This window comes from Galleria mellonella, unplaced genomic scaffold (genome assembly GCF_026898425.1).
Source record: "Galleria mellonella isolate WM207_F2 unplaced genomic scaffold, CSIRO_AGI_GalMel_v1 utg103, whole genome shotgun sequence".
Lineage (NCBI taxonomy): Eukaryota > Metazoa > Arthropoda > Insecta > Lepidoptera > Pyralidae > Galleria > Galleria mellonella.
Window position 1 is genome coordinate 2,808,300 of NW_026441966.1, and position 27,269 is coordinate 2,835,568.

Consider the following 27,269-nt stretch of genomic DNA (forward strand, 5'->3'; position numbering starts at 1 on the left):
GAAGTCCTGTTGCTACTATATAAATTATATTTCAAATAATAATATTTGTGAAATGTTAACCAAAAAAAAAATTGCATGCAAGACCATGTTCAGTGTCAGTTTAAATTTTATTTTTTTATAGTTAAATTTATTTAATTAGTTTTATGTGTGAGTGTAAATAAAATAATACACTATATCGTGAATGAAATATGAATAAGTGTTCATCGTTTCTTTTAAACGACGTTAAAGGTATGTATTTTTAATTTAATTATAGAGAAAAAAAAAACAGAAATAACCTCTCAAAATTATAACAGCTTCACAAATGTTTGTTTTTATTACAATTTTCCATTTATATTTACTTTTATTAAAAATATAAATAAAAGAAATATTTTTACTTAATACTGATTAAAGTAAACTGCTAAACTGCAGAAATATTTTTTATTAATTAATAATTAATTTAATTATTTAAAAATAATGTAAGTACAAAATATATATGCTTACTTACATGTGCAATTAGTGTTTAAATAAATAAAATTAAATAAATATCTGAGACGAATGATGACTTCGTTCTGCCCAAGACTTCGTTTGCCATTTTGAGATAAATTTTTAATTTTAATGTATTATTTAAAAGTGACTTAATATTAAATTTTACACGTGTTTGTTTTCTTTTTTTTTTATTAAATTTGTGCGCGTTTCACCGCATTCTCACCTGATCTCAAGAGACGATAAGCTCTAAGGTGTTACACGCAAACTCAAATAATGCCTTTATTTTAGCCTTGAAAGACCCCTTAATTACGGTATATATACACATATGTATATACAAACTAGCGATTTGGCCCGGTTTCGCATATCTACATAAAATTTTCGAAAATAGCTTGTATTACTCGCTGATAATGTAGCATGTTTCATAGGTGAATGTTTTTTTTTTTTAAATCTATTAAGTAGTTAAGAATTTATTTATTATAAACAAACAATCAAATATTTCCTCTTTATATTAGTAGTGTCCTTACTAATATTGTTAACGTAAAAGTGCGTCTGTTTGTTATTTGTAAGCGTCTTAACAGCTGAACCGATTACTATGAAGCTACTATTTATCCTAGTTAGTGTACATATTTCGGTTACGCGAACGAAGACGCGGGTAATAGCTAGTAGCTATATGATGTTTTCCATCAGGATCTCAAATCTCAATTCACTATATAAAATACATCTCGTTCAGGGTAAGTCCGGTGATGTCAACGAAGTTTGAGTAACGCTAACCTCTAAGGTGGGATTTGAGACAATAGTATTGTTTTTTACAAGTACTTGTATACTTATATATTGTAATAAATTTCTGACATCTATTAACTAAATCGGCAAATGTTATTTTACCTGACCACAAACAATACTTACAAAATGTCATTATTAGTTGAGCGGTTTCGGAGATTAGCGTTAACGAATATCGTGACAAGAGATTTTATATACATAAAAGATATCACAGTAATTATTATTGCTTTTATCAAATGTTTACCTACTGCTGATATAAGGATATAATTTCCCGCTCTGTGGCCGGAAAAGTATGTGACATATTCACTTAGTCATCTTGTAAATTAAAAAAAAAAAAGATCATAGATAATGAAATTATTGTTGTAAAACACCGTTTTTTTTTCATTGTCATTCATTGTAACATCCTTTATCATCAAGTTTAACCAGGTACTGGTATTAAACATTACTTACTTGGTTTTATGTCCATAAATTACTGACCTTGAATTCATTACATAGTTAACAACTGCATTTTTCTTTATATAAGCATTTAATTTAAAAGGCGAAGTGTATAAATTTAAGTTAGGTAAATTAAATAAACCTATGAAAATATAATTGAAATATCTATCTATTATAAATAATATATTGGTGAAATTTATTAGTATTTATTCACTGAATATAGATAATAATTATTATTACACCTATTTATTAATTACTGGTATAAAACAAAAAGAAAAAAACAAAAAAATATTTATACTCACCAAAAACAACCCGTTGAAAACTACCAACAGATATTTTATACATCTCATTCCGCAGCCTTCCATTTTTGAAATTTATCAATTCCACCACAGATTACGGAAACTTTGTTTTTAAATCGTACCGAACGCGGCAACGGAACGAACTATTCGAAATTCGAATACAAACTTCATACGTTCGCGCGGCGGCGCGGCGCGTGTAGTTGTGACCGGCGGTGACGGTGGCCGAATGCGGTAACCATCAGTCTAGTCCTGTATTTAGTAGTCGAATTCGGTGGTGTGAAGTTGCGTGCTTGGGTCGAAGTCACGCACCTGTACCACCCCAAATCGCGTCGACCCCCAAATTTGATGTCATAAAATCCCGATAGAGATCATAATTAATTGGTCGCGCTGACAAGCGATCGGTTATTGGTCTTCGTGAGTAATGTAAGGCGGCTGTAGACCGATAAATGGAATTATAATAGAGACACACATTTTAATACAGGAAAAATATTGTTGCCAACGTTTATATATGATTTATGACGTTTTTTAAACGTTTTGAGTCTACACCTTCACTCTAATTTTTTTTTTTGCGAGAAGAACAAGAAAGTTCTGTGAAATAGCTCACATCCCTAGATTAGATACATAATGATATGCAAAGTAGTTAAATTAATGCTAACAGAAAATTAAAATAAATTAAAAAATATATATATATATTTTTAATCAGCCAGTGTTTAACGCACTAGTTTTATTTTTATTTTCGTATTTAAAATTAATGTTTCTATAAATAATTGGCTTAAATGTCAATTGACATTGATCTAGTGTAGATCATGGTTAAAAAAGAATCAATAAAATCGATTAAAACGTCGCAAAACACCATGTGCTTTCTGTTAAGTCGGTTAAAAATAAAAATAAATTGAAAAATTTAAATGGCTTGCAATAAATATAAATTAATAACACTTAATAGTTAAAAGAAAAAAGGCGTTTCGTCGTGGAACGAAAAATTAAATACATTTGGCAATATGACAGGTTGTCATGGAGACATGGTTTAAACCACTGTTAGGTATTTTAACCCCTAAGGGTCAACAGCATTTATACTCCACTGATTTCACAAGTTCAACGTCTTATTAACTACCTAAGTTAAATATACATTATAGCGTTAACCCAGCACTAATAAGTAGGATTTAACTAAGAATAATGTTTGAACTAGTAACGTGTCGAGTCGATCTTCTTTATATTCGAGTACTTTAGTACTCATTAAAAAAATAATCGAATATTGACACGAGTCATAGCACTAAGACCAGTATTCGAGTCATTGTATGGATATACGAGTACGATTGTTACTATTCAAGGGCTTTTCGATTGATTTAGAAGTTTATTTTTAATAAAAATTAAGATCTTCAATAATTTTATAATTTTTCGTTTGTTAATAATAATATAAGATGAACAAGCAAAAAACAAACGTCGTTTGCTTGGGTACCTCTGTCCCATTCGTGTTTCTACTGTGAAGCAGTTGTGTTTACATAGCTGTGTTTCGGTTTGAAAGATGGAATATGGCGTGAATTTACAGGGTACAGAGGAATAACATCTGAGTCCTAAGGAATGGCAATGCATGAGGGGTATCATGGGCGTAACAGAATACTCTGTTATGTCCATGGTATTGCTTATGTCTATAGGCGACGGTTACCACTTTCCATCAGGTGGGGCGTCAGCTTGTTTATCATTATAAATTGTATAAAAAAAAAAAAATATCAAGTCCAACAAGTTCTCAAATCTTTTTATCGAGTTTAGCGTATTCGAGTCTACCTGTTACATATTTGAGTCAGTATTTAAATTAGCTTAACTCGGCACATCACTAGTTTGAACACTAGTGTTGGGCTGTAAACGAATAAATTGTAGCTTTATCGTCTTTTGATACTGAAATTGACATTAAAACATGGCCAGTTTTAATGATAGGACAGGTACCTACAAAATTACAATGATACCAGCCAAAAATTAATACCTTGAAATAGATCTACAGATAAGCTACATGATAGAAAGTGTTAAATCGCAGATAATACCATAATTATCCATAATAAGTTATAATAATAATAATAACAGGGGGTGACGTCCACCGAAATCATTCCAATCGTTTTGTCGGTGAACGGTCTCATCCCAACCAGTCTGGAACAACATCTCAGACGGTTGGGATTCCGAGGCGGCTCACTCCCGGGAAAGATGCAGAAAGCGGTGCTCTTAGATTCTGCCCGCATTGTACGCCGGTTTCTCTCCCTGGGGCCCTGACCCCGGCCGACTGTGTTTCTGCCGGGGTTTTTTTTTATTGGGTGAAAATGAAATGGTAACCCCGCTTGCGCTAACGGGATACGCTGGCGGAGCACCAGTGAAGGGTGATAGATGAGAATGAAAGCAGGCCAGTTAGCCCATCATGATGATTTCATCAGAAATTAGCCACGATAGTTTCCAGGGGGAACCGCGAGGAGGTCGACCTGGTTGGGTATATTGTTATCAATCGGATTCTTAGTCTCCATTACTAACAATCCCTTTCCCCCCTCTGCCGGGGGTTAGTATGCCATCTCCTCACCTTAAGAGGAGAGATGTGAATTTTCTAGAAATTTACATAAAATAATAATAATACAGATTTTATTATTATTACAGACTAGAGACTAGTACCGAGGTTTTCCCTAGAGATTATAGTATGGGGTTCTTCAAAAAGGTTTCTTCAGGGACGGCAACGCAAACGTGACACTCCTAGTGCTACATACGTGGTGGTAGGGATTATTAGTAATGCGGGCTACCAGACCCATTGCTAGCAATATATCTTGTCAGGTCAACCTCCACGTGGTGCCCCCTGGAAAACTTCGTGGTTAAACCTAGGCGTGTTCATCGTGACCACCACCAGGGTTTCCTCGGATTGAAAGATTTTGCGAGCGGTAGTTGATATGCTTTACAAGCAGGTTAGCAATCGTGTTTTTTTTAATGGGTGGTAACGGAATGGTAACCCCGCCTGCGCTATCGGGATACCCTGGCGGAACCAGGGAGGGATGTCAGGTGAGGATGAAAAGGCAGGTCAGTTAGCCCATCGTGACGAATCCCATCAGAATTAACCTCGACGGTTTCCAGGGGAACCGCATGGAGGTCGACCTGATAGGGTTTGGTAGCAATGGGTAAATTATATCCCATTACTAACAATCCCTTTCCCCCTTGGCAATCGTGGTTAGGCTTTTTTATAAGGGACGATGCTGGTCATTCTTCTACTATTGCCTTAGTCGCCTCTTACGACATCTACTGGAAAAGTAGGGGTGGCCCATTCTATGCCAGGACAATACGGCTATATATTAGGTACAATACAATATTAAGTTAAAAAAAAATCAAATTTCTAAAAGATTCATATAATTTTTAACTGTTCTTGTTTGCTTCAGCCATTTGTATTATATTTGAATTGAAACTGTGGTAAACGGTGTTAGTGGCAAATTTACTCAATGTTTTCTTTTGTGTATTATTCTTTATTTTACCACTGTTAGTTTTCCCAAATAAATGAAAAAAAAAAAATTAAAAAAATAATAATAAAGTTCTTGGAATTTATCGTGAATCCTAATCCCTGATAAGTAACAATATTCAACAATTCGCTCAGAAATCATTTTCCACGATAACTTCACAGGGTTGTGACGCTGTTAAAAATAATGTCAAGTTTATCGCATTTAGGTTTTACTTTTGTTGCCTAAGTAATGCCGTTTAAATACTTTGGTACAACGACGTTGAACCTGACACGATTAAGCTATCGTTACTTACTGCTAACTTGAATATGTTTATAGTATATTGACATAGGTGGCATTAAACTTAAGTTTTATAACCGACTTCATATTTCATGCTATGGAAGTCAAAGGCGTTCAACTTAACCGACTTTGGAAGAAGTAACTCAATAGGATTGTACTTTCTTGTTCATTTATTAATTTATAACTAATTAATGTCTCACTGCTAGGCACTGGTCTTGTTCATAAGAGGAAGGCTACTTCTACCTGATATGAAACCCTGCAGCGTATAGGGTTTTTTAATGGGTGATAATGGAGTGGTAACCCCACCCGCGCTATTGGTATACACCGGCGGGGCACCAGTGAAGGATGATAGGTGAGGATGAAGCAAGTCAGTTAGCCCATCGTGACGAATTCAACAAGAATTGTTCACGATGGTTTCCAGGGGGGCCTACCTGGTGGTCGACCTAATAGGGCATATTGCTAGCAATAGTCAAACTCCATTGCTAACAATCCCTTTCCCCCCAGCGTATAGGGTTTTAATATTAAATTTTTTTCACCGCCATTGTAGGCGACCCACTAAGATTTCAGTTTATTTTTTTTTTATTAATTGTTTTTCTTTCCTATTTTATAGACATATTCATTTTATTTGCATATATATTTCCTTAATTATAATACATATATGTACCTATTGAATATAGTTTTTTCAATCGACTTAAAAAAGGGAGGTTTTCAAATCGGTTGTATATTTTTACGTTTGTTACGTCATAACTCTGTTAGTTCTAGAACGGATTTAGAATTTTTTTTTGATCTGAAAGGATATATGTACTTGCATAAAGCTCATAGAAACTTTAGCAACTTTAATTCAGTAGTTTAGCTTTTAAATCAAAATGGTTTTCTTTTTGTGGAATACAATTTAATAATATAAATATTAAAAAAAATACTGAGGTTATTAACTTTTATTTTGAGTTTTAGGTATTAAGGTAGTATTTAGATTTACCCGTTTCTTTTTGCCTTCAGTGCGTGTTCACAGTCAGTATCTAAAATTTTTTACTTCGAATCCATTGAAGATATATTGGGCTTTATTTCCTTGGCGGCTTTTAGTTTTAGTTTTTTTTTCCTTAAGAGATTCTAAAAGTAGAATATTTTGCGAATAACAAGGATTGATAGCAGATTATATTAGTACACCATAATATTGTACGCAGGTTATATAAATTTTAGCAAATGTCGATGTTTATTTTTATATTTTTCTAGAAATTATTTTAATTTCGTTTCCATGAAGTTTTGTCTAGACTTCAGTCTGACTTCAGTCAGTTTTATTTCCAGAGCAAAATCTTAAAATAAAAGGTAAAGATAGATTATTAATAAATGATTTATTTCATAAAGATGTATGTATATAAATACATGTAAAGGTCTATGTTTAGGAATGAACAGATAATGGTTGAAATTATGTTAATGATATGTATACATACATATACATATATACTTCGTAGACAGTAGTAAATAAAGTCCCATCATAGTCTGCTGTGTCCAGAGTACAAATATTTAAAAGAAAAACCTCACAATTTCCCAGTCAATAATTTTGTTAAGAAAAATATTTTTGTTTTTAGAACAAAATCTTACATTATCTAAGTCAAAAAACAACATTAGTTATAGTTTTGGAACCAAGCAATTAGTGTAATTGTGTGACACGTATAAAAAAAATGTATATATATTTGTCCCAGCACAATATTCAAACCCATCAATCAGGCAACGATAACATACGTCAAGATTAATGTGGAAAGAATTTAGGAAACATAACTTATGTACAAGTAAATCACCGCTTTTCCTCCGGTTCGATGGAAGGGCATCGTTCTACATAAATACGGAAATTGTTACGTCCTTTACCTTTGGCTGAATCAAAGCATTTTTATAGTCATTCAACGCAATAGACATGTCTTGCCTTAACTAGTAAAATGGAGATATATGTATATGGAAATATAAATAGCTAACGGGATTTAAATAGATGTCACGAGTCAAGATTTTACCGCCAATATGTCCTATCCTTAGATTATATAGATAGAGCATAGAGCTTAAAAAACGGGTCAACTTTTTGTCACCTAATTGTCAAAATTAGAGGGATTGTTAGTAATAGAGACTGAGAATGCCATTGCTAGCAATATACCCAACCAGGTAGACCTCCTCGCGGTTCTCCCTGGAAACTATCATGGTTAATTCCTGATGAATTCATCATGATGGGCTAACTGGCCTGTTTTCATTCTCATCTATCACCCTCCACTGGTGCTCCGCCAGCGTATCTCGTTAGCGCAGGCGGGGTTACAATACCATTTTCACAAAAAAAAAAAATTGTGAAATTAGCTGACTTTTTTTTATCAGTATTTTATATACAAGACTTACACATAAAATGTGTTTTGACGTATTATTGAATAAATAAAATGAGTATTCACGCATTAAGAAATTTAGAATTTATAAGACAAAATAAATATATAAGTTATAAAAGAATCACTCAACTATTTATCACGCAAAATTGTATGAAAAAGTTGAGCCGTTTTTCTCGAAGCATTTCTATGGAGACACTCTATCTATATAATCTAAGGTTCTACCTAAGAGCCGTGTAGGTCCCAGCATAGAATAGGCCACCCCTTCCTTTGCCGCAGGTGTCGTAAAAGGCGACTAAGGTACCTTATGGTGAAGGATTGCGCAGCAGCGTCCCTCTTAGAACATCACCAAAAAAACAAAATGCGTTTGTCATCCCGCCCGCCAAACATAGCAACTACTGGCAAAACCTCCTTACAGGGAAGGCTTATGTAAGTATGAAGGCTTATGAAAGTGGTAACCGTCGCCTATAGACATGAGCAGTACCATGGACATAACAGAGTATACTATTTCGCACATGATACCCCCCATGCATTGCCATACCTGAGGACTCAGGTGTTTGGATAATTGTTACGTGACTGAATTTATTTTTTGTAGTTCTAAGACTTTATAAGTCAACGCAAAGGAAATCGTCTTCAAAGCTGATATTATTCCAATTTAGAACATTACGTCTGACATAATTTATTTCTAACAGCGATAAGTTTAGCCTCCTTTTATATTAATTTCCTTACAAATGGATTTCCGTTTGTACTAGAAAATAGTTTTTTTTTTTATCGAGCGATGTCAAAGAGTGGAGGTTGTCGACTCTTTACTGATAATGACATCAATACATAATTATAAATGGAAGATATATAAGTTAAATTATTATAGGAGGGCTTTCTGAACGCAATGGAACCTAAAACAATTATTTTTAGAATTTTTACCTGTTTGTGCGTTTGTGCATGCTAATCTCGGAAACGGCTTAACCGAATTGAATACAGTTTTCACTAATATGTTGTGGTGGGGGGAAAGGGATTGTTAGCAATGGAGTTCGACATTGCTAGCAATATGCCCTATCAGGTCGACCTCCTCTTGGTTCCCCATGGAAACCATCGTGAACAATTCTTGTTGAATTCGTCACGATGGGCTAACTGACCTGCTTCATCCTCACCTATCATCCTTCACTGGTGCCCCGTCGGTATATACCGATAGCGCGCGTGTATATCAATAGCGTGGGTGGGGATACCATTCCATTATCACCCATTAAAAAAAATATGTTGTGGTTTATTTCACTTAACATTTAGTGTTTATTTTATTTCAATCGGTTCATAAATAAGATATCAATCTAAAGATTCACATATATGGAGATGTTACATACATGATCAGTTGAATTAGTTTAAATTTTTTTTAATTATGTGTAAAGATTATCGAAAATTCCGTCTACTCGTGTGAATCCGGGTCGGTTTCGCCCGTGATACACCCCATACGTTGCCATTCCTGAGGACTCAGGTGTTATTCCTCTGTACCCTGTAAATTCACACCATATCCCGTCCTTCAAACCGAAACACAGCCATGCAAACACAACTGCTTCACGGTTGAAACACGAATGGGACAGAGGTGCGTAAGCAATCGACTTTTTTTACAGACTCCCTCTGGTGTACAATAGTTGTCTAAATTAATAAATTATTTTAACAAATTATGAATGCTATAATGTTGTCAATCAATAATAAATAAATAAATATCAAAACATATTCATTAGTGCATAAAAGCAAAAGCATCTCTAGTATAGGTCGTCAAGCGCATTTGTTTTTTTTTTAGGGAAATATTCATGAATGATTGTTAACAAATTGCTTAATTAAGCTTAGTTTGAAGCGATTTGAATTATTTTTTACATAAATAGGTTATGTCCTCATTTAATTGTTTATTTTATTATTTATATATTTATTCACAATTTGTATTTGTTGTATTTACATTATTTTCACCGGTACCTTTCCTGCACTGGATTACCCAAATTAAATTCTTTTCTCTCTAACTACACTGGGTTGGCTGGAAGAGATCTCTTTCAGAGATAAGTCCTCCCTTGCTAACAAGTTGTTAAACTAATCGTCGTATATATTGTTTAAGTGCAATAAAGAATATATAAATACATACTTTTATTTCTTTTTTATCTTTTTTCACTATGCATTTATGTATATTGTTGTTTGTGTGCTGTAAGTAATGCAAATAAATTATTTATCTCTATCTATCTACTTTAATGATGCACACAGGCAAAGCCATGGGAAACAGCTGGACCTGTTATGTCTTTGTGAACCTCGAATTATGGGGGTGGGCATTAAACAATTCTGAGGTGGGCACGACCCCTCTGTCCCTCATCTAAATACGCCTATATTTACACGTCACAGTACCTATTGTGTATATACTGTGATGCCTCATGGTACCACTACTATTTCTGAATACTAGAGTGTTCTACCCAGTAATTTTATAGCCATATCTCACCCTACAAGCTGAAAAAGACGTTTGGCTCGCACGCAAGCACAGCTGTTTAGTTTCTAGGAAAAATAATGAAATATATATATATATATATTAATCTTCACTAATATTATAAACTAGTTGCTTATCGTGACTTCGCATATTATATTATTTTTCAGCCAACTTCAAAATAAAGGTGAATCTGAATTCAGTTGTAAACCAATACGAAAAATTCATTTTTTATCTGAATGGATATACTTATAGGCTAGTCCTATAGAAATGTTATCAAAATGCTAATGGTAATGTTACATGATAATTTGGCTGTGTGGTCCCGGCATAGAATAGGCCACCCCTTCCTTTCCCGTGGATGTCGTAAAAGCCGACTAAGAGAGGACGACGAAGGACGGGCAGCAGCGTCCCTCTTAAAAAATCTCTAAAGCCTGACTGCGGCTGCCAGTCCACCTGCCAATCGTGGCAGCTACTGGCAAAACAAAGGGGGCTTATGTTCAGAATTGACCAATTAAAGGCTGATATGATGATGATGATGACGTGATGATTGGATAAGCAGTTAAGTGCTAAAAGCCAAAGTGACAAACAATCTCATATGCACATTTATATATAATGTTAGTAAGCAAATAAAATAATTTATTTATAAATAATTTTACTTAAATTTCATGAAAAAAAAAACATAATTATCCTAAAATTATAAACAAATCCTTTGACGGGGGTAGTGTACCTAATGACTGTACAAAACTTTTGTGGACGCGTTTCCGTGTGTTATCAAGCTCGAACATGTTGTACGAAGGAGTCATTAATCACAACTCGTGTTTGTATACCGTTGCTACTGTCGCTGGCACCCGGCGTTTCTCATAATTTTACGATGTAAAAATGAATCTTATCGTCTCTGTTTCAGAGTTCATTTCTAGAATTATTACACGTTTATTATATTTAAATAGGTATCTATAACAAATTCACACTTTTCCATAGTTAGATTCCTCTTTTTGTGGGTAAAAAGAAATTGTTTATACACATAGGGAACATTTTGATAAAAAAAAAATATCGCTAGATTTATTCACAGTAAAAAAATTTTAATTCCCTCACATACTATTAGTATTAAAAATAAAAGTATATAGAAAATTCCTCTTGAAAAAAAAATATTATAAAATATTAAATTAGTTTTCATTCAAATTTGATAGAAACGTATATATTTATTTAAATATATTGTAAAAAAAACATCTAATCCAAGGGAGGGTTACGAATAAGAATTCATAAAAACCTAAAACACTATGCAAACCTATTTTAACTATTGGAGTGTTTTGATACTGTCTTTCAGATTAAAATTAGAGTTCAAAAGACAAGGACAAAACATTCCGGTAGCTAAAATAGATTTATGAGAGGTTAGACGTTGTTATTAATAAACAGGGTAAGTTTTTAACAAATAGGTATTAAAACACATATGTAAGTAACGTAACCAAAAAATTTACTTTCTCAGTTATATTTTTTGTCAAAGTCCCAGACAAAGAAGTACGGGCATTTTATACGAGTATATGTAAATTATTGCAACAAAGTCTAGTATTTAAAAAAAAATTACAATACATCTAATTAAACTTAATTCGTTATTCCTTTATTAAAAGGAACAAACTATTTCAATAGAATTTGTATTTCGTCAAACAATTGCAAAATTTCTTTGACGTGTCCTTGGTGTACACTTACATTTATGGTGTGGTGGTCACCACTATTGTGCGTGGTGTTGTGGTGTGGTAGCCATGGTAACGCACCAATGAGTGGCAACCAGTGCCATGCTTGATAGCTATGACCTAGCTCGGACTGGTCACTAGAAAAGTAATTCGAGCCAGACATGTTATTTAATTTACATAATATTTTACACTGTTACACTAATATGTTACCTCTGTCTCATTCGTGTTTCTACCGTGAAGCAATTGTGTTTGCATGGCTGTGTTTCGGTTTAAAGAGTGGGATATGGCGTGAATTTACAGGGTACAGAGGAATAACACCTGAGTCCTCAGGAATGGCAACGCATGGGAGGTATCATTGGCGAAACAGTATACTTTGTTAAAGGCCATGGTACTGCTCATGTCTATAGGCGACGGTTACCACTTTCCATCAGGTGAGCCGTCAGCTTGTTTGCCATTCTAAGTTGTATAAAAAAAAAAAAACACTGGAGGAAGAGGATTGCTCGCAAATGAGTCTAATGGCCCCATTGTTAGTAAAGCTCCCTTACAGTTTGGCCTCATATTCAGTTTCTCTAGAAACCGTCGTAGTTGTTTTATCTAAATACATGGTTCAACTGACCTGAATTTATTCTCACTTATCTTCCCTCACTGATCTCACATGAAGGAAACCAAAAAAAAAAAAAATACAACCGAATTGAGAACTTTCTTCTTTTTGAAGTCGGTTGAAAAGGTAAGAAACCGGGTATTTTTTATTATTATTTCAGCCGTTAACTGTCCATTGCTGAACATAATCCTTCCCCATAAGGGGAGTTTTGCTAGTACTTGTCACGCTTGGCAGGGTTGGAAAACCCAGTTAGGCTTTTTGAGATGTTTTAAGAGGGACGCTGCTGCCCTCGCCCTCCCTTAGTCGCTCTTACGACACTCACGGAAAAGGTAAAGGTAGCCCATTTTATGCCGGAGTACTCACGGCCATACTTGGTATATTGTGGACTAATTATTATTTTAACAAACACTAACGGCCCGTCCTGGCTTCGCACGGGTGGACATTTTTACAAAGTGGTTATTGTGACATAACGATAATAGTTGGACATATAATATCTCGAGGTTTTTTGTAGTTATTGAATTTTTCTTTAATATTGTAAGACATACTTTTGTTCTATCACCAATAGTTTCCGCAGCGCACGCGACGAAAGATATTTTATAGCATTTTTTACATCTTAAGTTACGTTACTAAAGTCTTAGTAAGGATCCCTAATCTTTTCTAGCAATAAATATAGCCTATGTTACTCAGGGTGAATGTAGCTTTCTAATGATGAAAGAATTTTTGAAATCGGCAAAGTAGTTTTTGAGTTTATTCATTACAAACATACACATAAAAATACAAATCTTTCCTCTTTATAACATTAGTGTAGATAAACACTTCTGACCACGACTGTACGCTGTCCAAAACAGAACATTACTTTGTTAGAGCCCCGACAGGCACGAATACAATCATAAATTGGTTTTGAACTCTTCGCCCTTTCATAAGGGGTTCATTTAAGAATTTGTACTGCTAAGTAAACTAATTACTTACCATAATGACAAGCAAATACATTGTTTAAGCAAATTAAATTATCTCTTTTTTTGTTATAGTGTAGGGAACACAGTATTGTTAAGAGAGAGAGAGAAAAGAAAAAATGTGTGACGTCTATATATATTTTGTTATTTTTTTTTTCATAGTGAATTATATATTACCATGCAACAATTAATTACAGCACAAAGTTATTTAGTCTATGCTACTAATTTACAAGTAGATTGATTTATGACTAAAAAATATTAAATGCAACAAGGTAGGGATTGCTTCGCAAAAAGAAAAACGTTTTGCTTTAAATCCCATTATGATCGAAGGTATTATATATATAGAAATAGATAGAAAATATTTTAAAAATTTTATTTAAAAAAACTGAGTCGTGTATTTTCCGGAAATAAAAATAGTAGTTTCATCCATCTATAATTATAAAATTTATTTAATCAAACTACATAAGGTCCAATTTGTCAATTTATAAAAATTGACTTAACCTATGTTAGTAAATGAGCGGTCATGACGCTCTTGCATTGATAACCTGTCCCACCCGATATTTTAGGATGGGACAGTCTATTTTATCAGCAATTGTCTTCAGGACACTGTTTGAGCTAACACGCACCCTATCCAATAGCGAAACAATTTGTTTGCGCCGTATTGCGCAAAAATTATCCGTACGCTCTCGTGCAAACACATGTGACGCACTACAGTGACGAGGTAGCCCCAACAGTGCCCCGAAGGCATTTTTTTTTTGTTGGGTGAAAATGGTTTGGTGACTCCGCCTGCGCTAACGGGATACGCTGGCGGAGCACCAGTGAAGGGTGATAGACGAGAATGAAAACAGGCCAGTTAGCCCATCATGATGAATTCATCAGGAATTAACCATGATAATTTCCAGGGGGAACCGCGAGGAGGTCGACCTGGTTGGGTATATTGCTAGCAATGGGATTCTCAGTCTCCATTACTAACAATCCCTTTCCCCCGAAGGCATTATTATATTGGACTCGAAGAGCATTGTAAGTTTTTTTATTATAGTTGATTCACAAGCTACTCGTGGTGAACACCTGACAAAAAGCTTTAAACAGGGTTATTTTTACTTGTTTTGTACACCTAGCAAACCTGCGGGCCAACATGTTACTTCTAACTGCCAATGCTTTTATTTCGCATTCTATGTCCAGGTCTGGTACTTGCAATAATGTGACCGAGATATTTAAAATCAAAATTTATTCTGTTATGTAATAATCGCCCACATTACAAGTTAAAATAGGTGGTAAATATATTATTTCTGAGATTTTTTTTCTACGTAACCTGGTGATGAAAACGAAACTCTAGGTTTTTTTTAGGATGTTAGGATGATATTGGAATGGTAACTCCGCCTGCGCTAATAGTACACGCTGGTGGGGCACCCATGAGAAATGATAGGTGATAATGAAAGGGCAAGTCAGTTAGCCCATCGTGATGAATACACCTTGAATTCAGCATGATGGTTTCCAGTAGGATCACATGGAGGTCGACTTGATAGGATATATTACCAGAGGGAGACTTTGTACGAAAGTCGATTGCTTGGGTACCTCTGTCCCATTCGTGTTTCTACCGTGAAGCAGGTGTGTTTGCATGGCTGTGTTTCGGTTTTTTAAAAGCTAATTTTTATTTTTAATTTGGTCCTACAGTGACACAAAATTCACAGGGTGTGGGGTTTACACGCCCTTGTGCCAGTTTTTTGTTAATATGTATTATATTTTTGTTATGAACTGATGTGGTTTCGACACGCTCTTTATACTTGACTATTAATAATTTACATGTATTTTTTAGGCATAAAATAGTAACTTTGCTTGTGCTATTGGTGTGTGCTGGCGAGCTAGATCATCATGGAAGAATCATCGTCATCATCATTATATCAGTTGATCATAGGCCTCCCCCATAAGAAAGGTTTTTGCTAGTAATTGCCACACTTGTCAGAAATTTGGGAAGTAATAGGTGATAATGAAGTCAGTAATAAAGTAAATAAAAAATAGTGATAATGAAGTAAGGAGTAAATAGGCTGAATATCATATTATTTTTTTAATGGCTGAAAATTAAGTAACGACTCTGCCTGGGGTATACATTGGCAAAACAATAGTGAGGTATAATAGGCGAGGATGAACAGGTCAGTTGGTCCGACGTGTCGAATTCAACAATAATTAACCCCAACGGTTTCTAGAGTGCTTTGCGTGGAGAGCGAGGCTATATTGCTAGCAGTGGGGCTGTTAAACCCCAAAATATTATCCTGAATATTATCAAAATATCATAAAGAGAAAACCGTGATGTGGAAATAAGCAACATAGTTCTTATTTTTATCCACGTGCTGTATTTAATAGTGGGGTGGATACTGATCTACACTAATATTATAAAGAAGAAAAATTTGTATTTTTGTGCGTATGTATGTTTGTAATTCTTTCACTATTAGAAAGCTACATTCATCCTGAATAACATAGGCTATATTTATTGCTAGAAAAGATTAGGGGTCCTTACTAAAACTTTAGTAATGTAACTCGAGGTGTAAAAAAAATGCTATAAAATATCTTTCGTCGCGTGCGCTGCGGAAACTATTGGTGATAGAACAAAAGTATGTTCTACAATATTGAAGAAAATATATTGATATTAATATATTTAATATATTAGATAAAGAGAGCAAAACACTGACATTCTGTTGTGTATTGACACAACAGAATGTCAGTGTTTTGCTCTCTTAAGGGCAAAGCAATGTGACCATTTTGTGTTACTGTAGCGCATTCACGAGAAAATGTGTAACCTCTTTTATGTACTTTTTTTTTGTTTTTTTTATATGTTTTGTTTTTTTTAAGTACTTACGAATAGCTAATGTTATAAGTGCTAAATAAGTGATGTAAATAAAGTATTACCAGAGGGAGACTTTGTACAAAAGTCGATTGCTTGCGTACCTCTGTCCGCGTGTTTCTACTGTGAAGCAGTTATGTTTGCATGGCTGTGTTTCGGTTTGGAGCCTGGGATATGGCGTAAATTTACAGGGTACAGAGGAATAACACCGGAGTCTTCAGTAATGGCAACGCATGGGGGGTATCATGGGCGAAACAGTATACTCTGTTATGTCCATGGTACTGCTCATGTCTATAGGTGATGGTTATCACTTTTCATCAGGTGAGCCGTCAGCTTGTTTGCCACTCTAAGTTGTATAAAAAATCTATCTGTCTATATGCATGTATGTATACAAATTTTCCCTTTTCCTCATATGTATAAAACTCAACTGTAAAATAATATACGTTAGTGGCTTCTTATAATGATTATTATCAATAACTTTCTTATCAAATCATATTAATATATTAAAACTTGTATGTCACATAGCTGAAATATCTCTACGCCATTCGACGCCCATTGAATACTATCCACTATTATATTGTACAAACGGTGCGTTGAAGCATTCGGCCGTGGTCGCTTTGTTAACTTGGTATACATATGCAGGACTGTCGGATGTATCGCTCATTGCTGGCCAGACTCCGAACAGCTGGACAGACATGGGGACACTTGAGTCGGCTCAGGGTAAGTCTAGATGTCTTTTAACCCTTCTTTGAATGATTTTTTTTATTGGTGAAATAAATCAAAGTGATATAATTCATGTTCAAACTTAAAGGAAAAATGGTTAAGAAATGAAATTTGACAGCTATGTTTTTTTTTCTGCAATGGACATTAAAAAGGTATCCAGACACGATCAACTTAAAGTGAACTTGTTCTTTTATATAATTTTTGGGCATTCAATGTTATGATGAAAATTTCCACCAGTATACAAAGAAGGCTTAAAATAATAAACTTTTTCCAGTACTTATAAAATTCTCAATTTATTATACCGATTAAATAGAATGTTGTTAAACGCCGTTTAGATAGGCTGTGTTTTGAATTATTTTTAGTGAAACTGCAATGTTTAATAAATCTGTTATGAATATTGAAATTATTTATCTTCTTATTTTGAGGTAAATTTTTAATGTTATATATATATATATATATATATATATATATATATATATATATATATATATATATATATATATATATATATATATATATATATATATATATATATATATATATATATATATATATATATATATTAAAAATTGACTAAAGGCCAAAATATTATATATATATATATATAATATTTTGGCCTTTTCTACCCATGTTCCTTAACAATAAAACTAAGTATACTTGTAGCGATGTCAGGGAAATTTATTTCATATACTATATAATTATTATTGCTGTTATTCCATATTTGCTTAATTATACAATAATATTATACCTACTTGTATTACAATTAGTCGTTTACCCTAAGGTTGTCTTGAGAAAATCGCTTTCAGCATGAAGTCCGCCTTACTGTACTTATACCGTATCATTTATTAATTGTCTTGCGTCTATATTGTATAATGTTAGCAAAATTAAAATAAATTAAATTAAAATACACTCATTATTCATATTACGTAATTATTTTACAATATTATTCGTGCTTTGTAGGACATATAAAAGGCACATTTGAGTTTAGAATTAAATAAATCTGTACATATTATATTAATTACGTGTTTTTTTTTATGAGTGAAAATGGTATGGTAACCCCGCCTGCGCTAACGGGATACGCTGGCGGAGCACCAGTGAAGGGTGATAGATGAGAATGAAAACAGACCAGTTAGTCCATCATGATGAATTCATCAGGAACTAACCATGATAGTTTCCAGGGAGAACCGCGAGGAGGTCGACCTGGTTGGGTATATTGCTAGCAATGGGATTCTCAGTCTCTATTATTAACAATCCCTTTCCCCCTTAATTATGTTGTTTGATGCTTTTGTACAACGTAGAAATATGGTTACATACTTAGATGGCGCCTTTTTTAAAATTCACAACTGATTCTATACAGAGCTTTATTAAAATCGTAATCATCATAAAACTTACCTCCTCAATCATAAAAACTACTAGTAAAATGTCCAACAAACCTATTTTAACTGTTACAGTATTTTGTTACTGTCTATCAAATTGAGAAATTAACGCAAAAGAAAAGGATAGATAGATAGGATACACTTCAATAGCGAAAAATATGTTTATAAGAAGTTTGACATTTTTATTAATAAGGAGGTAACAGTTTACTCATGCTATAGAATATGTTGGAACAGAAATTTCCTAAACCTAAATTTCAAAATCGAAACTTTTTTTTAATTTGATCTTCCTATATTAATTTAACAGCCGAAGCTCTTTTTAGTTAGGTTAGCATGGAGACTCAAAATGTTTTTTTTTTTCGTTTCTTGACCCGTGTTTCTATAACGTACATGTTCAGTTAAACGGGAGAAATACTCACTTAAAATACTGCTGAAAAATCCGAATTCATTTTGTGTAATTTGTACAGAGGAAGGTCCAACGGTGGTTAAAAGTAATGGTGCCGCGCAAGAAGAAGCCACACCTAAAAGCCACTTCGGAGTTCTTCATATAGGTAGCTTGAACATGAAGTCCAAGTCATGTTACGACAAATGTTTGGAGTTAACGTTTGTGATGCTGGGCGTCGTTACTATTGTGAGTATTACTCAGATAAAGATTGGTGCCAACTTTTAAACCTCACATATGACCAATAATCTAATGACGTCCGTGAATCAGAGGGAGACTTTGTACAAAAGTCGATTGCTTGGGTACCTCTGTCCCATTCGTGTAGATATTTTTTTAATACAACTTAGAATGGCAAACAAGTTGACGGCCTACCTGATGGAAAGTGATAACCGTCGCCTATAGACATAAGCAGTACCATGGACATAACAGAGTATATTGTTTCGCCCATGATACCCCCCATGCGTTGCCATTCCTGAGGACTCAGATGTTATTCCACTGTACCCTGTAAATTCATGCCATTCACGCCCTTCAATCCGAAACACAGCCATGCAAACACAACTACTTCACGGTAGAAACACGAATGGGACAGAGGTGCCCAAGCAATCGACTTTTGTACAAAGTCTCCCTCTGGTAAATCTGGTAATAGTAGTATTAGTAGTAGCTAGTTTAACAATTTGTCAGCAAGGGAGGCTTATTTATGTTTCCTCTGTCTGTTAGAATGCTGGTCGTAAAAAATATATATAAAAAAAAATAGAGAGAAGTCATTAGTTAGTTCCTTTTGTTTTCTAAACTTGAATGATTTTTAAATAATTTTATATATAGATTAAGACAATTTTTTTGCTATTTTATTATCTAAAAATCTCTTACATTCCTCAGTTCAAATGCTTCGGAGTGATCGTAGTGACAATATCGACCGCCATCGCGACCAAGTTGTACAGCAGCCAGCAATCAGGGCGGCTGGTCGCCATGATTACGGTGGCGGTGACGGCCGCCATTGCTTTGTCGGTGGTCATTTACGCCATCGTCGGGGTCTTTAGGAAGTACAAGAAGCCACTGCATGCGGTGAGTTGAGATTTCTAAATAATTTTGAAATCACAACGGAATTACTCCACAAGTCTTTAACTTCATCAGGGTTTTTTTATACAACTTAGAGTGGCAAACAAGCTGACGGTCCACCTGATGGAAAGTGGTAACCGTCGCCTATAGACATGAGCAGTAGCGTGGACATAACAGAGTATACTGTCTCGCCCATGATACCCCCCATGCGTTGCCATTCCTGAGGACTCAGGTGTTATTCCTCTGTGCCCAGTAATTTCACGCCATATCCCACCTTCAAACCGAAACACAGCCATATAAACACAGCTGCTTCACGGTAGAAACACGAATGGGATAGACGTATCCAAGCAATCGACTTTTGTACAAAGTCTCCGCGAGCTTATACAATATTCTCTTTTAAAAGAACAAGTTTTAAATTAGTCTATATTTGTGTTTCATCATTTCAGCCATTATCCGTCCACTGCTGGACATAAACCTCCCCCATAGACTGCCATAAGGAACGGTCCTGAGCCACCTGCATCCACTGACTCCCTGCAACCTATTTCAGGTCGTCACTCCATCTAGTTGGGGGTCGTCCTACACTGCGTTTACACGTACGCAGTCGCCACTCAACAAAAAAATGCTATTAATTTAAATCAAATTTGCATTAAGTTCTATCAAAGTGTATTATAATGAACATTGAATGTCTGAAAGGACGACAAAAGCTTACAAATTCGAAATTTAAATTCAATTATCTCTGAGATAAAACGTCATTGGTCATATTATTATTATTATTTCTCAAACTCGCTTAGAGATATTTTGACTATCTTCTTCGAGATAAATCAAAACAGCTGTACTGGCCAGATACATGCGGGCAGCGGCCGGCAAAAGTTGTATGGAAATCCATATCTGTCGTGTGAAGAAAAGTACTATACAAGCCTTGGCCACAACTAGGCATTGATGGACTTACGTATGTGTGCCTCGGCTACGCCTCGTCCCACATTTGCACGTTCGTCTATCAATGCCTCAGTTGCTGGCCGCTGCAGTAATGTACTATATTGATAAATCATCTGTATCTTTGTCTTTAAGTGTTATATGAAATAAAACTACGTTCCATATATAAAATTAAGTGATGACTTAATAAATACTTATAAATTATTGCAGTAAAGGAAGACATAAACGATTACAATACATATTAAAATTTAAAAACAATCACTCATAAACTAGGTTTTGTGAAATAAAGTCGGTTATAAACATTTAGTGTGGTTGCAAGTTATTATGTGTCTACTTAGTACCTACTTAATGTGCTACCTACAAAGAGAGCCTGCATAAACAACGTATTTAAAAATCCAAGTAACCACGCGATAATGCGTTAAAAAAAGATTATATGTAGTATATATCAAATTTTCAATATAACTTCATGAAAAAATAAGTAATGTTTTTTTAAATTATCATACAAATACTCTCTAAATGATATTTGGATTGAGATCGATGTTGGATTCAAGAGTTATCCTACTGTTTGTTCGTTTGTTTATTGATTATTAATATAATTTAATTGCTTTCTATTTGTATATAATTATTATTTTCTTTTGTTTGTGTTGTTTTATTTCTTTTGTTCTTGTTTTGTACGCTACTGTGTGGGCCGCATGCTTCTTCGATTAAATTATTTCTTTCTTTAAAAAAAAAAAAAATATTAGTGACAAATCGAAAACTTCAAGCAATTAATCGATTTTCAACCGACTTAAAAAAAGAATAAGGTTTTAAATTCGATTGTGTTTTTTTTATTATGTTTCCTGCTTTATAACTCCGTTATTTGTAAAATGATTTGGAAAAATCTTTTTTTTTTTATCTGAAACGGTATATTTACAGATTGGTCCAGTTTTTTTTTGATGGGTGAAAATGGAATGGTAACCCCGCCTGCGCTAATGGGATACACTGGCAGAGCACCAGTGAAGGATGATAGATGGGAATGAAAACAGGCCAGTTAGCCCATCATGATGAATTCATGAGGAATTAACCATGATAGTTTTCAGGGAGAACCGCGAGAAGGACCTGGTTGGGTATATTGCTAGCAATGGGATTCTCAATCTCCATTACTAACACTACTGATGGAAAGTGGTAACCGTCGCCTATAGACATGAGCAGTACCATAGATATAACAGAGTATACTGTTTCGCCCATGATACCCCCCATGCGTTGCCATTCCTGAGGACAGAGGTACCCAAGCAATCGACTTTTGTACAAAGTCTCCCTCTGGTAAATCAATTATTCGTTCCGCTGTCTTCAATTGGTCAAAGTAAAGCTCTCTATACAATATCTTTATTTATTTGCCACTGGATCACACTTGGTAATCGAAAGCCAAGGTTGTTCACCATTAGCCTTGCGACTACCAAGTACTAATATATTCAGGTTCAAAGTAATGCTGAGAAGCGACGGCGGCGGCGTTGGCATATCACGCGAGCACGAAACATTTAATCGAGTACAAAGCTTATAGGGAAATTAGACAAAGCGCTGTAAGGGTTGCTCTCGAATTAATTCCGACCGATCGATGCTCGTATTAGAGTTTAGAATAGTGATGTTTTATAATAAATGCAACATTAGCGACAGGAAAGGGATTGTTCGCAATGAAGTCTAACAGACACATTCAAATTTAAATGCACTTTTTTATCAAGACAGGGTCCAGGAAGTTGTTATCTGTTGAGAAGAGGCCGCGAGAAACTCAACAGTTACTCTTTTAAATCTCTATTAACTATATTGCTAGCAATATCTCCTACCAGGTTCATATACCAGAGGAAGATTTTGTACAAAAGTAGTTTACTTGGACACGTTTGTCCCATTCGTGTTTCTACCGTGAAGCAGTTGTGTTTGCATGGTTGTGTTTAGGTTTGATGGGTGGGATATGGCATGAATTTACAGGGTACAGAGGAATAACACCTGAGTCCTCAGGAATGGCAACGCATGGAGGGTATCATGGGCGAAACAGTATACTCTATTATGTCCATGGTACTGCTCATGTCTATAGACGACGGTTACCACTTTCGATCAGGTGGGCCGTCAGCTTGTTTGCCATTCTAAGTTGTATAAAAAAATCCAATATATCATATAGAAAACATGACCCCGCTCGTAATGACAATGACATATCCAACTCGAATGGGTGATATCGCAATGAATGGTCATCAATCTTCAGAAGGAATACGACCGTGTGGTCTCAGCATCGAATAGGCCACCCTTTCCTTTCCGTGGATGTCGTAAGAGGCGACTAAGGGAGGGCGAGGGATGAGCAGTAGCGTCCCTCTTAAAACGTCTCTAAAGCTCAACTCCGGTTGCCAACCCACCTGCCAAGCATGGCAACTACTGGCAAAACCTATCAAGGGGGAGGCTTATTCTCAGCAGTGGATAGTTAAAGGCATATATGATGATGAATACATATCATACATAAATACAATATACTACATAGTATAAATCAAAGTCGCTGTCGCCGTCTGTCCGTCCCTATGTATGCTTAAATCTTTAAAACTACACAACGGAATTTGAAGCGGTTTTTTAATAGATAGAATGATTCAAGAGGAAGGTTTATATGTAGAATACATGCATAATATAGTAGAGAAACACTGAAAATTTTAGAGGTTTCTAATGTGATGTGATGTAATGTGCACCCGGGTGGAGCCGGGGCGGGTCGCTAGTATGGATATAATGAATGACATATTATTTCGCAGACCACTATAGTTCTCACGATACTCGCGATTCTGCAAGCGATCATCAGCGGTGTGTCAGTGATGGTGACGACAGAGGATGAGCAGGTCTTGGACGGGTCTCTCTCCGAGTCGTTTCAACTTGCTATGGAGGACAATCCGAAACATATGAAACTGTGGGACACCACTCACCACGACGTAAGCACCTATCATGTAATCGAATTTTGGCGTTTTTCACCGACTCCAAATAAAGTTCTCAATTCGGTTGTATCTTTGTATGTCACCTTAAAACTCCGCCAATAGGTGGAGGCCTATGGTCAGCCGTGGGTAGTTAACGGCTGACAGAATGATGATTATTAGTAGGTATGTAGTTTTTACCAGAAGGAGACTTTGTACAAAAGTCGATTGCTTGGCTCGTGAAGCAATTGTGTTTGCATGGCTGTATTTCGGTTTGAAGGGTGGGATATGGCGTGAATTTACTGGGTACAGAGGAATAACAACTGAGTCCTCAGGAATGGCAACGCATGGGGGGTATCATGGGCGAAACAGTGTACTCTGTTATGTCCATGGTACTGCTCATGTCTATCGGCGACGGTTACCGCTTTCCATCAGGTGGGTCGTCAGCTTGTTTGTTATTCTAAGTTGTATATAAAAAAAAAAAAACAAATAAAATCAGTTCCATTATGCATGAAAATGGATTGAGCAAGTCAAAGATTTCGTGTTGGTATCAAAAAATCCTATTAGGTATTATTATTATAAACACAACATTTTGTGAAGATGGATGTACGTTCTTCAAGAAAAACTATTGAAGAAATTTGAATTAGACTCGGTTCACGGATAAGTTATATCCCAACTTAACATTTTTGTATGTAATTTAGAATGGCAATAAAGCTTAATTGTCAGGTGACAATTTGATGAAACGTGGTAACAATCGGGTGTAGGGGAAATGGATTGTTAGTTATGAGGTCTTATAACTCCATTGCTAGCAATATATACTCAGGTCGGTCTCCATGCGGTTTCCCCTGGAAACCATCGTGGTTAATTGATATGAAGTTCATCACGATGGTCTAACTGATCTGTTTTCAACCTCATCTAGCACCTCTCACTGGTGTTCCACCAGAGTATACCAATAACGTAGGCGGAGTTACCATTACGCCACTTACGGTCAAATTGTGATCAAACGCGATCAAATTTAATATAAAATAAAAACAATACCGTGTTACATATATTATGTTTGGCACAGTGAAGTTTAAGGTATAGTTTTTTTTGTTTATTTCAGCTTAAATGCTGCGGTCTATACGGCGCACAGGATTATAGAACAGTGCAGGCGAGTTTCTTACCACCGGAGGTGCCAATCTCCTGCTGCCCCACATATGACCCCACCAGATCCGAGCTGGTACAAGAGAGAGAACGGGAGATCTGCAAAGCTCGAAGAAGTTACTACACAACCGGCTGTAGACAACCTGTTTTGGACATGTTTAGGGAAACGTCTACAGTCGTTTTGATCGTCGTCGTAATACTTATCGTACTTGAGGTAGGTACTACTATTATTCGTGTGCAGGTGGCGCCCTCTGGTAGTAAGAGTTTACTGCCATCTTTTTATATGAGAATAAGACCACACCCCAACTTAGCAGAGGAAAGCGTTTAGATCTAGTGACCCGGGGGTAGTTGCCCCCGGAGTTACAATAGGGCAAAGAGGTTCCCCCAGAGGCCTCCACCTAACCTTCCCATTAGGAATATCAGAAGACATGAGGACTTATGACGGAGGGGAAAGGAAAGAAAAAAAATACCCTATCAGGTCGACCTCCACGTGATCCCCTCTAGATCGTCGTGTTAAATTTCAGGTGTATTCACAATGGGCTAACTGACCTGCCTTTTCATTCTCACTTACCATCTCTCACTGGTGGCCCCGCCAATGTACACTGATAGCGCGGGCGGGGTTACCATTCCATGGTACTGCTCATGTCTATAGGCGACGGTTACCACTTTCCATTAGGTGGGCCGTCAGCTTGTTTGCCATTCTAAGTTGTATAAAAAAAAAAACATTTATTGCGTAATTTTGTAAAAAAATTGTAGTGAAGCTTCTGTTCATTCCTCCATTATTCGCAAACTCCCTTAGTCGCCTCTTATAACACGCACGGATAAATAAGAGTTGCCCTATTCTATGCCGAGATGTATAGGATACAAGAGGTAAACAGAGTAAATAAATATTAATTTATTTTCTTTTTCAGATTATTCTAGCAATATTAGGAGGAATGTTATACAAAAAACAAAAGGAAAGGAGCCGAAGAAATGCTGACAATATCGAAGAACCGGCACCGAACACTTGATTTCGAGAAAGATCTTATGTACCTACCGTAAAGAAATTGTTGATGTCTGAATTTTTAAAAATGTTATAGCTTACCTATAAACTTACAAAACAATATAAAAGAAAAGGGTCAAGTGTCCGCATAATTTTTTTTTGTTGTATAAAATGAAATAGGTTGTTTTCAAATTAAATGAAAATCTTATAAATATGGACTTTAGGTTGGTGCAACTAATTAAGATTGTTTTTGGTAATATTAATAAATTATTGTAAATTATCGGTATGGTAACTTGTTACCCATTTAATTGAACAAAGTAAAATTAAATCCTTACTTGTTATATATAATAATGATTAAACCAAAATCACAACGAATTAAATAACATCTATCTATTTTTAATTAAAATAATTTGATAAATAAATTGAAATTAGACATTTATGAATGAAGTAGATATAGTTGGCGCCACTAGCGCAAAAACTAGTTAGTTTGAAGCATGGGATTTGAACAAAAAAGTGACACTTATATTTTAGTATGTATATTGAGTAATAAAAAGATACTATAGTATTATATTTAAATGTAAATCTAATTAAGCTAACAAATAATGTAATTAAATTAATATTTGACAATTGAGATCGTAGCAAGTGCAGCGCCAACTAGTGATAATCAACTGAATCTCCGTTGTAAATTTTTATCATAAGATCTAAGCGTGTGTTATACACGCTAAAGATTTTATCTTGATTGATGTTATTAAATATGCCTAATTGCCTAATTAAAGAATTGATATTATTTTTAATTCGATTAATAAAAATGATGAGACTGGCATTAGTTTTTTTAATCATTATTTTAGAGCCATCTATTAAACTTTTATGATACTATAATAAAATTTAGTTACTGCTATTCGCCACTTATAGTTATACACATAAATTAATAGATGGCGCTGTTTATATTTTATTTTAAAACCCCTATACATAATAAATTTCTAAAATTAATATCTTTGAATTTATACTGACAAAATGTAATACACACTTTGTTTTTCCATATGTTTTTTTAGTAATGTGTCTTTCATATTTACTGGTTTATATTCGA

General features: G+C 35.0%; 2 protein-coding genes across 2 annotated transcripts in view; one reads left to right on the plus strand and one right to left on the minus strand.

Annotated features, from left to right (window-relative positions):
* The window catches only part of LOC113519360 (23 kDa integral membrane protein-like), a 37,694-nt gene extending 35,477 nt beyond the window's left edge, over positions 1-2,217 (minus strand). The window contains exon 1 of the mRNA XM_026904420.3: positions 1,980-2,217. Within this exon, the coding sequence (XP_026760221.3) occupies positions 1,980-2,042 (63 nt within the window). The 5' untranslated portion in view covers positions 2,043-2,217. The remainder of the gene's footprint in view (positions 1-1,979) is intronic.
* On the plus strand, positions 1-27,221 carry LOC116413396 (uncharacterized). The gene is made up of 7 exons (XM_052897904.1): positions 1-228; positions 17,258-17,335; positions 19,179-19,342; positions 20,030-20,215; positions 23,905-24,078; positions 25,160-25,414; positions 26,112-27,221. Exons 1-7 carry the CDS (start codon positions 189-191, stop codon positions 26,208-26,210), a joined length of 996 nt encoding a protein of 331 aa, XP_052753864.1. The 5' UTR covers positions 1-188; the 3' UTR covers positions 26,211-27,221.
* The last annotated feature ends 48 nt before the right edge of the window (positions 27,222-27,269 follow it).

Coding starts and splice junctions, on each gene's coding strand:
- LOC116413396 (XM_052897904.1), top strand. CDS start 189: ATGAATAAGTGTTCATCGTTTCTTTTAAACGACGTTAAAG. Junction 17,336..19,178: donor GACACTTGAGTCGGCTCAGG/GTAAGTCTAGAT, acceptor TAATTTGTACAG/AGGAAGGTCCAACGGTGGTT. Junction 25,415..26,111: donor TAATACTTATCGTACTTGAG/GTAGGTACTACT, acceptor TTTCTTTTTCAG/ATTATTCTAGCAATATTAGG.